The sequence below is a fragment of the Phyllostomus hastatus genome, unplaced genomic scaffold (assembly GCF_019186645.2).
Source record: "Phyllostomus hastatus isolate PE091 unplaced genomic scaffold, TTU_PhHast_1.1 phas_scaffold_585, whole genome shotgun sequence".
NCBI classification, from domain to species: domain Eukaryota; kingdom Metazoa; phylum Chordata; class Mammalia; order Chiroptera; family Phyllostomidae; genus Phyllostomus; species Phyllostomus hastatus.
This window is the reverse complement of record NW_025334037.1, coordinates 10,015,299-10,031,382: the sequence shown is the minus strand read 5'-3', so window position 1 is coordinate 10,031,382 and position 16,084 is coordinate 10,015,299. Positions and strand designations below refer to the sequence as shown.

Here is a 16,084-nt window from a genome sequence, read left to right as displayed (position 1 = left end):
GCACCTCAACCTTTCTCTTCTCCTGCCCTTGACCTGGTGCAATGCCTCCCACTGACTAAAACCAACAAGAAGAAACCAGACAGCCAAGTATTGGGGGTCAGTGCATTCCCTAGAAGCCAGCTTCTCAGGCAAAAGCAAGGAGGGAAAAAGTAGGAAGTAGACTTGGAAGAGCAAAGAGAATAAGTAACTAATACCCTTCCCAAGGAGGAAGGAGAGGGCTTAATTCTCTTTTCTCTGCAGTTAGAGGATGAAGTTAATAGTGGAAGAGGGTGAGCAGGCAAGGAATGTTTTGATTTTCCTTCAGCAGATGGGAGCAGTTGGTCTTGAGAACTGACTGAAGTGTATGTAACACCCTAAGGTAAGGCCATTTTTTCTATCCCTTCCCAAGGTAAAAGAAATGTCACATTTTCTTATGTCTCTGTCCCCTTCCCCTACACTGACTAAGCAGACTAAGCAGAACTGCAGAGCAGGTGAATATCTCTGGAGGACTTTTCCTTCTCTCCTTCACCCAAACACCTCTAGATCCAACACAGCCTCAGGCCAGCACACCTCCAGCAACGTAGAAGCCCACACATTTCAGAATACTTCCCTCTCAAGGACCTACTCATGATTCCATCAGCCTCTCTACAGGATAGGTCCCTTTTCTGACCCAACCAAAACTCCCTCCCTATTAGAAGACAACTAAGTTTGAAACCTAATTTTCACTACATTATAAAGAACTAGCAGCCTTACTTTTAATACTTTCATGGGTGCCTGGATTAGGAAAGTAACTATATGTCACAAAAATGGTACAAACAGACAAAATGAGCTAAAGAATTTGGAATGTTTAGCGACAAGGATGCTTCCCCTCCCCCCTTCTCTAAGGAACTCACCCTAGATATACAAATGACTATTCTTCCTCTTTTAAAGCACATTGCCTTGCCCTGGCCGGTGGCTCCCTTGGTTGGAGTGTTTTTTGCTACACCAAACGTTGTGGTTGGGAGGCATACAGGAGGCAACCGATAGATATGTCTCTCACATTGATGTCTCCCCCCACCCCTCTAAGAAAATCAATTTAAAAATATCCTAGCCCTGGCTGGTGTGGCTCAGTGAATTGAGTGCTTGCCTGCAGACTGAAAGGTCGCAGGTTGGATTCCCAGTCAGGGCACGTGCCTGGGTTGCGTGCCAGGTCCCCAGTTGGGGGCATGAGGAGGCAACCGATCTGTTTCTCTTGCATATGATTCTCTCCCTCTCTCCTTTCCCTTCTCTCTAAAATAAATAAAACCTTTAAAAATATCCTTGGGTGAGGATTTACAAATAACTAAATAAATCACACTGTCTCATTCTTTTAATGAGAGGGAGAGAAGGTGAAGCAACATTCTGGTTTAGAGAAGAAAGCCTTAGTCCAGAGACAAGCGTGGTTTCCCCTGCAGGCTCTGAACTGTTGGACAAGATTAAGGTTTCATATTAAGACAACAAGTACCAGGAGACAGCTTGACAGATTGGAAGCACCACTCTAGGTAGACAGGATGACTCTTCCCAAAGTCGGCTGCTCGAAAGCGCGTGTGTGACGGTGGGCTGGGCCAGGCCGTTCAGGATCCACCGCTCAACTCACTAGACCACCAACTCTCCCGCCTGGAGGGGCCACCTCCACCTGAATACAAAACCGGCCTCTCTGGGGAGGGGAAAGAAGGCGGAATAGATTTCACATTCTCTCTTCTCCCTCTGGTGGTCCTCTCTGCGGACAAACCCGGCCCTTTCAGGCCCAGAGAAAGATCCCTCCCATAGGCTTTCCCACCCAGCACCCATCGGCCAGCTTCACCGTTGTCCGAGCCTCTCCATCCAGCAAGACCCTGGGACACGTAATCAATAATTCCAGCTCGGGGGCGAGGGGAAGGGAAACAAAGCTGGGGTGGGGGAGGGGTGGGGCAGTGAGAAAGGGGGGTCATTGTGGGGCCCTGAGTGGTATAAAGCAGCTGAAAGGCCACGCCCAGCACTGGGAGAGCTAGCCAGGAGCACTTGCTCCTGTTGTACACCTGCAGCGGGGCCACACCTAGTGGCGGGACCAGGACTGTAGGGGAGACGCGAACAGAGCGGCGTTAGCTGGGACCCAAGCGGGGCGCGATGCGAGGAACACGGGCCTCAGTACTTCGCTCTCCGCACCTGGTGGATCTTCAGGCGCGAGGAGCAGAAGCTGCGTCCTCGCAGCCCTCCGAAGGCTAGCCGATCCACCCTGAAGCCTCCATCTCACTCTGCGCTCCTTATCTCCTGCCGGGGCGCACCCCTGGCACCCAGAAATGCTGTCTGTTGGGTGGTCCAGCCCAAGCCATAGGCTCTGCGCTCCTGGGGCCCGCCGCGGCGGGGCGACAGAGAGCTGAGAGTTTTTAAACCTTAGAAGGTCGGTCGGCCTGAAAGGGCTCCCAGATGTCCCTCTAGGGCAATTCCTCCTTTTACTCACAGGGACACTGAGGCCCAGGAGACAAGGACTTTCCCTAAAGATACACAGTACATTGAAATGAATCCAAATACGAGTTTAAAGGATATCTAACCCCGCAGTCTTCGGAGAATTAAGGAAAAACAAAGGCAACTTTTATTGCGGGCGGGGAGAGAACCATCAGCATTTGAAAAGAGGCAAATTTCCCAGACAAGGGGCTGGGGGCGATGGGGAGAAAAAACACTCGAGGCCCAACTCACCAAAATGTAGTGTTGGTTATTTTGAATGGGTTTAGATCGCCCCTGCCAACCGCGCAGGATGCTAAAATCTCTGGGCCGCAGGGTCCGAGCAGTGAGTTACACTCCCGCCAAGGCGGCCCTGCGCTCCGCGCCGCTCTGCAGAGATCCTCTTTCTTCGAGTTAAAAAAAAAAAAAAAAAAGAAAACACAAAAAACCCACAAAAAAACACAACACACAGTTAACCACCTGTCAGGGCTGAGGATACAATGAGGCTCCTCGAAAAAGAGCTTTTCATGCATGTGTAATATATTTGTTCAGCTATTCACTTAATGAAGCTGATAAATGTGACGCAAGACAATAGTCAAGTTAATCTATTTAGTAAAATGTTTTGAGACTTTCAGGCTACGTTAAGGAGGGGAGCATTCAGGGACATTTTCATTTAAATGCGCTCATCTCCCCTCTTAGGCTGCACAAGGGGTTCAGGCAATCTATGTGAATATAATTTCTTATAAATGTGTCTTTAATGGGTTTAATTCACCCTTGCCAGCTGTTTTGGGGGCTATTTTGTAAGAGCAAAACAAACGTTTCAGGCTTGGAAAGCTAGTTAAAATTAGTTTCGGTCAGCGAGGCCAAGCTATATTTCCTGCAAACCATCTGCTTGATTGGCACAATAGAAGGATTTTCAAGGAAAGGGTGGGGGGGGGGAGGGAGGGTGAAAGGAGCGAGGGGTGGAGGGAGACGCCAGAAAGGGCTGGGGCGGCCGGTAGCTCCTTGTGGCCTATTCTAAAGGTGGACCCCTTAGAGGTGTCTTAATAGAGCGGCTTGCCTAATAGAGGGCTGGGGCGGTAGGAGAGCTCTTCCAGCCCAAGCTTCGCCGCCCTCCTCCCTCGCCAAGCGGTCGGCTCTGTCTCTTTCCCCAGGACCACAGAAGCCAGGCGGCGGTGCTTTTTCCCCGACGCCGCTGCCCCGCGTCCTGCCGAACGCAAAATCTCTCGAACTGTTGGCAGCTCCCACCCGCAGCGCCATGGCCTAAGGGCTCGATCCTTCGAAAAGTGCGACCTTAGGGTCCCAAGCCCTTCCTAACGGAATCATGTTGTGTTTTCGGAGGACCGGGAATCTCAAGCGGCTTTCCTCTTTGCAGAGCCCTTCGCCTCCCTCCGCGGCCAGCGCTTACCCGGGGCGCTCGGGGCTCGGCCCGCACTGCACCGGGCCCTGCCAGCAGCGGCAGCGCAGCGCCTTGTGCTGGGACCCTCCCATTTTCTACTGCCGGGGGTGGGGGGGGGGCGGGGGGGGGGAGTGTCCTTCAGAACCGGTTCTGAGAGCCCTTCCCACGCGCCCAGGGGGGGCCCCGGAGCCCCCGCTGGCTCTGCTGTGGCCTTCACCGCCCAGCAGTCACGCTCGCGGCCCCGGCCAGGATCCAAACAGGGCCTCGGATTCTGCCTTTCCCTCTCCTGCCTTCTTTCACCCTTGAAAAAGAAACGGCCAGAAAGGCCAGCTTTGGGGGAGAGGGCGCGAGTGGCTTCTCCGAAATAAACTTGAAGATAGCGACATCACAATGAATGGAAGGGCGCACAAAAGCCCGTGGGCTCAGGTCAAGCGGCATTAGTCACAGGTCTTAGCCCAGCCGCCTGCGCTGCGCAGCCCCTCACGCTATCCCGGAGTTTCAAAAGACGCGTTCGAGGAGATCACGTAAAGTAAGATCCTTTCGTCCGATTTCTTGCTTCCTTAGGCTTTATTTTGCCTTTTCACGGGTGGCCAGCCCTCTACCCCGCCCTCACTTTTTCTCTTTGGCGCCTTAGGACTGCTTATGGACCTCTGGAAGTGGGGTCCACGTGGATCACAGCAAGGGGTTGACCCGCATTCCAAAAAATGTCAGCGCCCCCTTTAAAAGGAGAAGATAGCAGCAGTTAGTGTATAATGAGGTAGAATGGCCGTGTGTGTGTGCGCGCGCGCAGGGGGGTGTTGGAGCGTGCCAGTGGGCAGGATAATAACTGTAATAGCTACTCCCGGGAAAATGCCCCAGCAGGAGAGGAGGCCTAGGGAAGGGGAGTGCTGGGGAGGCCCTAGACTGGCTTTGAGTTCTTGCTGCTCCCCAGACAAAAACCAGCAAACAGAGGCTCCATGCCGATCTTCCGAAAGCCCGGCAGGCACTTCTCAGATGAGAAACCCAACACCTGCAGTCGCTGCCCTCCTCCTTCCGGGAACTGGCAACTGCCCACTGCAGGGAGGGAGGGAGAAGGGAAGGAGGGATGGTGGGAGGAGGGGAAGGAAAAAGAGAAGGGGCTAGGGTGAAGGAGAAGAGAAGGAGAGAATACAAAAACAAAAAACAAAAACCACCCAACAGCAACAGCAGAGCAGAGCATCCAGCTTCCAGAATGCATCTGGGGAGGGAGGTGGGGATTGCAATGGAAAACTATCCTGTGGCGAAGTTAAAGCGCAAGTGTTCAAATGGTTTAGACTTTTGTCCCTTACTTTACTGGAAAACTTCAAAACAAGTAACTTTGGATGTGCTTACAGACCTCCCTCTTCTATTTTCCCGGGTCCCCGGTGAATTCGAGAAATGCACTTTCTGTATCTAAACATTTCCGTCATTTATTTAAAAGTTTCTTTCCTTAGGGGTTTTCCACCGCCTGCTGCCCAGTACGCTTCCAAAAGCCGTCATGGGCTCAGGAAGGCCATACTCGTGTCATCTTCGAGCATTAATTCGGCTCCAGAGCCCACCCCTAAATAACTTTTTAATTTGAATCAAGGGAGAGCTTTAGCAGGCTCCGTTTCTGGTTTAATGTGATATAAATAGCAGATGCACTTTTATTGAATGGTTAAAGCAGCGACATGGAGATCATCAACAAAAAATGCCCCGAACAAAACCATCCAGAGAAATAAAGCTGGTTAATAAGATTTTTGAGAAAGCTTTGTGTTAAAAAGCAAAAAAGGAAAACCAGCTGAAAGTGACAGTTAGTTCATGGTTAATAGGATCAGGGAGGCCTGGCAGGGCTGCACACTTTTCTTTGGGGAGGTTCAGCCGCCACTAAAGAAGTGAACGGGACATTTAACACATCTGTTATCTTGCGGAGCACAGAAACACCCCAGCCCCAGCCGGGAGGAAAGGGAAGGACTGTCTGCAGGAATATTCTCATCTGAGGCCCCCAATCGAGGATAGGCTTCCCTGATGTGCACCAACATTCTCAGGAACCATGTCCTTTATTCCATGTTCAGACATTTGTACTTTGCAGTTAAGATGTTGCAAAACCTTGACCAAGCTCAGCGCCCCGCATTGGGTAGGTAGAGCTCTCTCCTGGCAAATCCCAATCTTTGCTACTAGGGCTTTAAAAAAGTTCAGGCTGTGAGTGAGTTTCAGCTGAAACTAAGGCTCCTTGAGATTGGAAACGGGCCACATAGCACTCGCTGCATTCTGGCTGCCCTGTGTGAGGCAGCTGCTGGCAGAGGGGAGCCCTGTGCAAGTGGAAACCTGCTGCTTTGCCCCGGGGAGGTGCTCCCCTCCGCTCCTACCCCCGATGAGCTGGGGAATGCTAGTTGGAGACACTCCTTAGATAAATGTGGCTGAAAATCATTTTTCAAGTTGCTGGGAATTTACATAAGGAGACTCGTTCTACTGTTCAGGTATCACCAACTCACTCAAACTCAACCGGTTTCCCATAATGAAATAACCAGTCAAGACCTCTCCCCTTCGCCCCTATGAATGAGCATCCAGGAGCCCTGAAGCATCAATTTCAAGTCCCCCTGGGTTGTTAGAGTGGTACCCCCTCCATACACACACTGACTGAACCTACCTCTTATATCTGTTTTATGCCTCAGCTGCAGTAACAGAGGTCTAGAGTCGGAAGAGGGAGCATATTTTCATTTTCATTGACTTAAAATTTTCCATTGCCCTTCCCCAAAAGAGGGAGGGTTATTTCAGTGATGGCCTGGGGATGAATTTCTATGAATATTTATTGATTTATTTTCTAGGCTCAGCAGGGGAGCTGCAAATAAATTTAGTGCGTCCTTTAAATAATTCCTTTTCTATGAGGCAAGATGTCATCTGAAACTTCTAAATAGGCATTTAATTAGCCTGGGTGTTGCTTCGGAACAAAAACTCCCGGCAAGAGCTTTGGGGATGAACTGTATTGCAAAGAGGCGGTCGATATGCAGAACTGATGTGCGCCAGCCTTTGTTGCCGGCCCATTGTGCGGGCAATGCTTATGAAGACTAATCCAATCATAAATTGCACCCCTGCGCCAATCAGAGCGCCCAGAGCCTCTGGCGAATGAAGCTCGAGTGGAGAACTTTGTTGAACTTCATTGTCAGAGCTGTCACTTTTCAAAGCGCTTTAACGGGCGGGCTACTATAAAACCATCACCTCAACGGGAGGACCACGGAGGACTCGCAGGCGCCCAAGTGGGAGCGTTTGTTACTTGGAGACGTTTGCTAAGCCCAAGAGAGAGGGCACCGCGGGGGCGGGAGGGGCGGGAAGCCAGGCATTTACCCTTCGGCTACTGGAAGAAGGGTTATTACGCCTGCCTTTCGCCTAACATGATGTTCCCCGGCCTCCTCGCGCCCCCCACCGGGTACCCCAGCCTCCTGCGCCCCACACCCACCTTAACGCTGCCCCAGTCCCTGCAGTCGGCATTTTCCGGACATTCGAGCTTCCTGGTCGAGGATCTGATCCGCATCAGCCGCCCCCCAGCCTACCTGCCCCGCAGCGTGCCCGCGGCCAGCATGTCGCCCCCTAGGCACGGGGCCACCGCGAATCTTACAGACACCGGGGCCTCAGACCTCGGCTCCCCGGGTCCCGGCAGCCGGCGGGGCGGATCACCACAGACTGCCGTCTCCCCTGCCAGCGAGCCCACGTTTCTGAAGTTTGGGGTGAACGCCATTCTCTCCTCAGCGCCCAGAAACGGTAAGCGAGCCCAAAACGCTGAGGACCGGGCCAGGTGCGGAGTCCTGTCCTCGGTTTCATGTATACAGCAGGTACCCACGCAAATATCGGCGCACACGTGTACGCACTATCCCAGAGGCCTCACGTCGCGCAATGTGAGACTTAGGACCCGCGGATTCCGGGAAAGAAAAGCCTCCAGGTTCGCCCCACCCTCAAAACGAACTTGTGCAGTTCAGTCGCAGGGGCGCACCGTTCCCTAGCGCCGCTAAACAAAGCGCGCGCTACAGCGCCTCTGCGACTCTGCCCTCTAGCCTCTGGGTGCCAGTTTCTTAAAACCCAAGACTATATTCATTTACTAGCTTCACTAGTATTATGGATCTGCAATTCTCTTCTTCCATGCTCGAGTCCTACCCATCTCGCTAGTGCCTAGGATGAGACTGGGGACGGGGCTGGGGGGCGACTCAGGACTATTTGGGGGATGAAAGGATCTCATATATATAATCATATCGTGTATTCAATGTGCAGAACGATGATCGAGCAGGCAATAATCAAATCCCCTTTCTGTCTCCCTCCCTCTTTTCCTCCCTCCTTCACTTTCTTCCAGAAGGATCCCCCGCCTTGCTCCAGAGCGTCCCTCCCAAGACCTTTGCCTTTCCCTACTTTGAGGGCTCCTTCCAGCCTTTCATCAGATCTTCGTATTTCCCAGGTAGGTTTCATCCCCCTCCCTTCCCAGAGACCGGGCGCGCCCCCGACCCAGCACGTTGCGAAGCCATATTTCTCCGTCCACCCCTCGGGGTTATGCTCTGGTTCAGAGGTTGCGAGGCGTACAACATTCACGAATCCGTCGCGCCAATTTGATGCCCTATTTAGCACAAGCAGTGACTGCTTGACACTTTGCACCAATTCTCTGCTCTACAAATTAGCAGGAATTGTCATGGTCCCAATTTGAGGCGGTTCCCTTCCCGGCGAGGAGCTGTTGGCATCCCTTCACGCCGCCGTTTTCCCACAGAGTCAGTGCGCTTGGCCACGATTCCCCCACAAAGGTTTCAGCACCATGACCAATTGGTCAGCTCCTCCGGGCAGCCACACACAGACCGGCCCTCGCCCCTCCACGCCGCCCAGAGACACCTACCAGCCGGGGCTAATTTCTCTTTAAGACTCATTCAGGGCTTCGGGCTTTTCACAAGACCACATGGAGTGCCCTCTTGTGTGGGATTCCTGGGGTCGCGCTGGGGAGGGAGAATAGATCTCCCGCAACCCCAACCTTCTTCTTCCAACCTGATTTCCCAAACTCTTCTCATACCCTCCCCCCACCGTCGTATTTTTTAAAGGACCACTGATCTGGTAAAATAAGTAGGAGGGGAGCTCCTACTCTACAGGAGATTGGTTCCTACTCTACAGGAGAGACACCTTAAACAGGTTCCACGAGGTTTTCTTCCTGGAGCCCCAGTGGTAGCTCAGAATCTCTGCAACTGGTCGAGACTCAGAAGGCGAAAGAGGAGCGCCTGTAGAGAGAAAAGAGGCTGCGCGCGGTTGGTGGGGGTGGTTGAAACCAGGACAGCACTCCCAAATATCGGCGAAAGCAACAAGCAATTGATTTTTAAAAGGGAGAGAGAGAATTCACCGACCTCCCCCGCCCCCATTCACGCTGCTGCGGATCATGGAATGCGCTCCCTTTCTCTCTCGTCTCAATGCACTAACAAAAACAACCCGAGCTTTATAAATAGCTTTTCATGTCCATTTAATGAAAATGATTCGGGGGAGAGAAGCCTCTGCCATCACTACTCTCCCCATGGTCTTGGCCCGCAGTTGTGTTTAGTTTGAAAGTGTAAATCTCTTTTGTCCCCGTAATATATGGCTTTCGCTGCTTGTCCTCAGTCTTTTTCTGTTAGTTCATTACTACACAATTACCATTCACGCTTCATTAGAGTCTCTGTTTCTTTTTGTTTTGTTTTCCCCCTCCCTCAAAGCGAAACTTTCCCCCCTTTTATCATGCCAATACCCATTGGGAAGCGGTCAATGTGCTAATTAGCTGCCACTTTTCATGTATTCGTCCAAATTCTTTACGTTTGTGGGGGAGGGGAAGGAAGAGGAATATTTAAAAAAAAAAAAAAGATGAATACTGATTGGGTTTAAAAAAATCCAAAGCGGATTTTCTCCTCTCTACCAAATAAGCAAAGCCCCTCAGTTTCATCTAAGGAATGCAAAAGCCACCTAGGTGATAAAAGAGTGGTCTCGGCTGGGTATTTATCATTTATTTTTTGTTGCTATTTTAGCTGATGTACGCAGGTTGGTCTCCCCCAGACTGTTGAATGGAAAAAAAAACGAAAACAGGCTATTGTGGTAGCTCTTTTCTGTGTTTCCGTGGTTTTACCTAATCCGGGTTTGCTTGGCTGAAAGGGAAAGTTATTTGGGCGGAAAGCGCCTTTCACTCCCGAAGGTTTGTAGGTTCGCGGCCTATTCTCCAGGGGAAGAAAGTGGAGAGCTCTAATGAGACGCAGGGGTCAGAGAGGAAAACCGGGGGAGGTGGCCCTGGGAAGGCGGACGCTACCCCCGGGCGGGGCACCACCCACGCACTCGCAACCTCCCACCCAACCTCCCGCCCGCACCCCTCCGCAGCGTCCTCCAGCGTCGTGCCCATCCCGGGGACCTTCTCGTGGCCGCTGGCCGCCCGTGGCAAGCCTCGCCGGGGCATGCTGCGCCGCGCCGTGTTCTCCGATGTGCAGCGCAAGGCGCTGGAGAAGATGTTCCAGAAGCAGAAGTACATCAGCAAGCCCGACCGCAAGAAGCTGGCAGCCAAGTTGGGCTTGAAAGACTCACAGGTGAGAGCAGTCTCCCCACAGCCCTCTCCTCGCCACGCGCTCCACCCCTCCCCTGCGTATCGCGCAATGAGGAGTGCGGGGTCCAGCTTTCTCCAGGCCGCTCTGGACAACCCACTCCTCTCCCCGCCCCGCCTGCCCTGGACGCAGCAGCGCCTACGCTCCTGTCTGTCTGGGCCAGGTACCAGAAGTTGGGGCCAGAGGCGCAAGGAGTGGGGGTGGGGACGAGGAGAGGTTTAGAGCTGAGGACCCTTTGAATCCACATCAGGGGGTGCGGAAGAGGCTGGGGGAGGAAGGACAGAACCCTCTTCCCCTGCCCCTCCCCTCATCTGCCTGCGCCCCCGACCCTCGCCCTCTTTGAGGGAGGGTCTGCGCTAACCTTTGTGTCTCCCCTGCCTCTCTGCCCCTCGCGCATCAGGTGAAAATCTGGTTCCAGAACAGACGCATGAAGTGGCGGAACTCCAAGGAGCGTGAGCTCTTGTCTAGCGGGGGTTGCCGCGAGCAGACCCTTCCCACGAAACTCAATCCGCATCCGGACCTCAGCGACGTGGGCCAGAAGGGCCAGGGGGACGACGACGAGGAAGACGAGGGCCCGGGCAGCCCCCGCCACCGCATGGCCTATCATGCGTCCCCCGATTCTCGGCACCTGCGGGACCCGCGGTTCCAAGGGCCGCCCCTTTCCCCGGCTCACTCCAGCAGCCCGGGCAAACCTTCGGACTTCTCCGACTCCGAGGAGGATGAGGAGGGCGAAGAGGAGGAGATCACGGTGTCTTAGGAGCCTCCCGCGCCCGGGGTACTGTTTCTAAGTGCTTTGAAATTGAAGAGGTTGGGTTGGGCCTGGTGTTCACTGAGTTCCCACCGCCCAGATGCTGCCACTCCCCGCTGTGGACTCGTCACCTTGTCAAGGGTGCCCCAGCCCCTTCCATCGCCCAAGGGAACATTTCCTTCCCCCACAACACGCCTCTCCACAGCCCTCTCCACAGAAGTTAAATGTAGGTCTTAACTTTTTCTCAAGGGCTCCTGTCCATCTTCTTTATTGCAAACTATTTGAAACACAGTGCGGGGTTCACTCCCACAGCCTGGGTTTAACGGTGAGCCAGGCCCTGCTGGTCCTTAGCAGCGACAACCCTGTAAGGCAGGCAACCCTGGATGGAGGAGGAAACCGGTGTAGGAGCTACAGCAGCACATAGTTCCAAGACCCCTGCCTTCCTAAAGGCACCTCCCTACCTTAGGTACAACTCCAGACTCTGCTAACCTCGTCTTCCCATAACAGTGCCCTTAGAAAGCTCAAGAATTTCCAAAAAGAAAGAACATCTATGCCTTCTGGTCTAAGGTGCAACATAAAATGCTGAGCCTTTTCTGTCATATTGGAAATGCTCTCTGGGCAAAGAAAAGAGTTCTCTAAATGGGAAGAAGAGTCCATCTCTATTTCTGTATGTGTGTGTTAAAGCTTTTTTTTAAAAAAAATTCTGCATCCACAGTGTACACACCAAGCCCCCTACCTTGTGCCCTTTCGTTATTGCTGGGGAGGTTTCGCGGACTCACAAGGCTCCTGAGCACTGGGCGTGGTGTGGACAGAGAGAGACCCACAAGCCTCTTCGATTTTTTTTTGGTACCGAACTCTGCTGTCTTTGCACAGCTTTTATGAACTGTGCACTATTTTGTACACATATGTTGTATGGATATTTTATACCAAGGTTATTGTGAATGACTATAAAGGACTGACTAGAGTTTCTTTTTTTTTTTTGGCAATGGTTTTTAAACTTTAAAACGTAGCTGTTTAATTGTATAACTTATAAAGAAATACTTATTTTGTATTTTTACCATGTACAGGTTTTTATATATGTATATATGTATCAAATGAACAAATGCCAAATAAAAAGTAGAATGGATAAAAGAGTCAAGTGATATTATCACTCATTCACAGAATACTAGAGCTGAAAGGAATGGCGCTCCTCTGGTCCGAGGGCCGCAGGAACTCACAGAAAGGAGGCCGATACTCAAGAGGGGAAGGCACATGTCTAAAGCCATCCAGCTGCTTGGTGGCCAAGCTGGAACTGGAACCCACCTCCAACTCTCAGGCCAGGGCCCTCTCTGCTCCCCTTCACCATAGAATAAGCATATTTGCTATGGTTACAAAGCTCCAGTCAAGTACCAACAAGTCGTGTCTGCAATATTCCTTCTCCCCTTCTCTAAGGATGGAAACGATGGGCTAAGAGAAGTCAGTGAAAGTTTAAGTGGTTCAGGTTTGAAATGGTTTTCCTTTTTCTCCTTGAAAGCATATTTCCTAGTCCCCAGAGAAGCTCATAGTTGGTCTTGACTTCTGTGTATGAACTAATTTTGTTAGGAATGCCATCTGAAGGCATGACATGAGAGCCCACAAACAGACTCTAGGGCCCCCAAGTGGAACTGAAGTTCTTTAAAGACTAGCTTTCAGCAGAAGTGATGTATTTAACCAACAGCCTAGAGAGCAAAGAACATCAGGTTAGAACTCTTGCTCTGGCTGGTGTGACTCAGTGGATTGGGTGCTGGCTTATAAACCAATTGGTTGCTTGTTCAGTTCTCAATCAGGGCACATGCCTAGGTTGCAGACCAGGCCAGGTTCCCAGCAGGGGGCATGTGAAAGGCAACCACACATTAATGTTTCCCTCTTTTTCTCCTTCCTTTCCCGTCTGTCTAAAATAAATAAATAAATAAAATCTTTTTTTTTTAAAGATTTTATTTATTTTTAGAGAAGGAAGGGAGGGAGATAGAGAGAGAGAAACATCAATGTGCGGTTGCTGGGGGCCATAGCCTGCAACCGAGGCATGTACTCTGGCTGGGAATCGAACCTGCGACACTTTGGTTCGCAGCCCGTGCTCAATCCACTGAGCTTTGCCAGCCAGGGCTAATAAAAATCTTTTTAAAAATCCCTTAAAAAAAAGAAAATGTGCTATATATGAGGGGGTACCCCAAAATGGAATTTATTTATAAAAAATGTGTGTTTATTCTTACATGTTTAAACTTCAGTCACCTGCAAAGTACTCTCCATTTGATGCAATGCATCTACCAAGACCTTTTTTTCCACTGCTCAAAATAGTTCCTGAACTCATTGATTTTTATACCTTTTAGTGCTTCTGCCTTTTTATGTTTTCACCTCTTCCACATCGGCAAGACATTTCCTTTTGAGGGCGTTTTTTCATCCAGAGAAACAAAAAGAGTTGCTTGGGGTGGGGTTGTGTAAATAGGGAGGGTGGGGCATGGGGGTCATGATGTTTTGGGTCAAAAACTACTGAACACTCAGCATGGTGTGGCAGATGCACTGTGAATCACCCATCATGAAATGGGCAAATGCATTGGAAGAGTCTTAAAAAAAAATTCACTGAAGCCAAACACAGCCTCTCACAAGGCCAGCTGGTACACTGATACAGATTCCTAGAACCTCACCTAGCAGGAAAAGTCTGTACTACAAGAGACCTGTCCTCCAGAAGATAATTCCAGTTTTTGGGGGTCCCCCTCTTGTAAACACAATGGAATATTATTGAGCCTTAAAAAGGGTGGGGGGGAATCCTGTCACATACTCAACATGCAAGAACCTTGAGGACATTATGCTAAGTGAAATTAGCTCATAGTAAAAGGACAAATACTATCTGATTCCACTTGTGTGAGACACCTAACATAGTCCAACTCATAGAAACCAAAAGAATTGTGGCTGCCTAGGGCTGGGGTGGGTGGGAGATCAGGAGTTGTATGGTGGGCACAGTTTCAGTTTTCCAAGATGAAAAAATTCTAGAGATCAGTTGCACAACAATGTGAAGCTAGTTAGCACTGTGAAACTGCAAATTAAAAAGGATTAAAATGGTAAATTATATGAGTTTTTTAAATCTCAGGTTTTAAAAACTTAAGTGAATTGGAATAATAATTCACATGTTAGAAGAGATAAAACTCAGAAATGGTCAAAAGTGTGACATGCAAGTGAAAAAAATTGAGGCAGCAATATTATCGTAAGCCAATGTAGAATTCCAAGCAAGAAACATTATATGATATAAACAAGTTTTTTTCTATAATAATAAAGTTAAAATCCAAAAAAGGAAAAAAATACTCTGGAAAGTCTAAGAGTGTATGCTACTTCTCTATGTTCACAAAGCTTTACTTAAGAACTACAAATGCTGAATTTTGGTTCATTTTAGTGTCTCTTTTAGCAGAGCATCACAAGGGGGAGGGCCATATCCACTTTGCATGCTGTTTCTCTAGTGTCATGCATAGTCCCTAACACATGGTAGGTGTCTGATATGTGTTGAGTGAGCAAATAAATTAAAAGGAGGGAAGGAAACACTCTTGAGAGTAAACCAACGACATTCAACCAGAGTGCTATGAGAATTTTTAAAACATGAATACCTATTCTTTAGTCGGGGGCACTGACCTCTTTCCCCTTAGATTGTCAAATTAAAAAAAAATGAAACAGCCAACACAACAATAGTTATCCAATGTAAATGCATCAAAATTATACATATTTTTGTCAGATCAGCAAAACATATATTTTTGGTGTGCCACAGAATTTTAGTAATTAGCTTATGTGTGTCATGAGATGAAAAAGGTTGAAAATTGCTGGTCTAAACTATAGGTCTGGAATTTGTAAATCTTTCAAATGAACTGAAGAATTACTTAGGCAAAAAGGAAGGAAGGAAGGAAGGAGGGAGGGAAGGAAGGAAGGAAGGAAGGAAGGAAGGAAGGAAGGAAGGAAGGAAGGAAGGGAGGAAGGAGCTCAAACATCTCTCTTCTCAGACTGAGACCCAGATAGTCAATGGCCTTTGGGTATCTTGATGCCCCAAGAACTTGTTAAATTCCACATGCCCAGGACCAAGTGCCATGTCTTCCAGTTGCAATAATCCATTCAAACAAAACAAAAACAAAAGGAAACAAAACAAAAAACAAAAAGAAACAAGTCCCTCACTCTTGCCTCTAGTTCCATGAATGTCTATATTTCTCTCACTCAAAAATTAGAGACCCAAGTGCCATTCCTGACCTCTCCCTCTTTTCCACTCCATACAAGGAATCAACCACTAAGGCCTGTCCCTGTATATAAGTCCTGAATAGATTTTCTGCTCTTCTTTCCATTTTCATTGGTACTGTCTATAAGAAGTGCTATTATTATTTTCTTTAGAAGAACATAATATGCACTAGATGTGAGGAGTAGCATTTCATATACATATTTTCCCTTTCATCCAACTATGACTATTTTTAATTTTATTTTATTGATTATGTTATTACAGTTGTCTCAATTTACCCCCCCCCTCCATCCAGCACCCCCTACTCCCTCAGGCAATCCCCACACCATTATTTGTGTCAATGGGTGATGTGTATAAGTGCTTTGGTTACTCCATTTCCTCCTATTCTGTACTTTACATCCCCATGGCTATTCTGTAACTACCTATTAGTACTTCTTAATCCCCTCACCTTTTCACCCATTCCCCCACACCCCCCTCCTATCTGGCAAACATCAAAATGTTCTCCATCCATGATTTTGTCTCTGTTCTTCTTGTTTGCTTAGTTTGTTCTTTAGATTCAATTGTTAACAGATATGCATTTATTGCCATTTTATTGTTCATAGTTTTGATCTTCTTTTTCTTAAATAAGTCCCTTTAGCATTTCATATAATAATGGTTTGGTGATGATGAACACCTATAGTTTTTTCTTCTCTGGGAAGCTCTTTATCTGCCCTTTGATTCTTAATGATATCTTGGCCGGGTAGAGC

At 49.3% G+C, this 16,084-nt stretch overlaps 1 protein-coding gene across 1 annotated transcript; it reads left to right on the top strand.

Annotated features, from left to right (window-relative positions):
• The first annotated feature begins 7,185 nt into the window (after nt 1-7,185).
• DBX1 (developing brain homeobox 1) lies at nt 7,186-11,125 on the top strand. Its single transcript, XM_045825143.1, has 4 exons — nt 7,186-7,552; nt 8,136-8,237; nt 10,151-10,353; nt 10,769-11,125. Exons 1-4 carry the CDS (start codon nt 7,186-7,188, stop codon nt 11,123-11,125), a joined length of 1,029 nt encoding a protein of 342 aa, XP_045681099.1.
• Nucleotides 11,126-16,084: the final 4,959 nt, after the last annotated feature.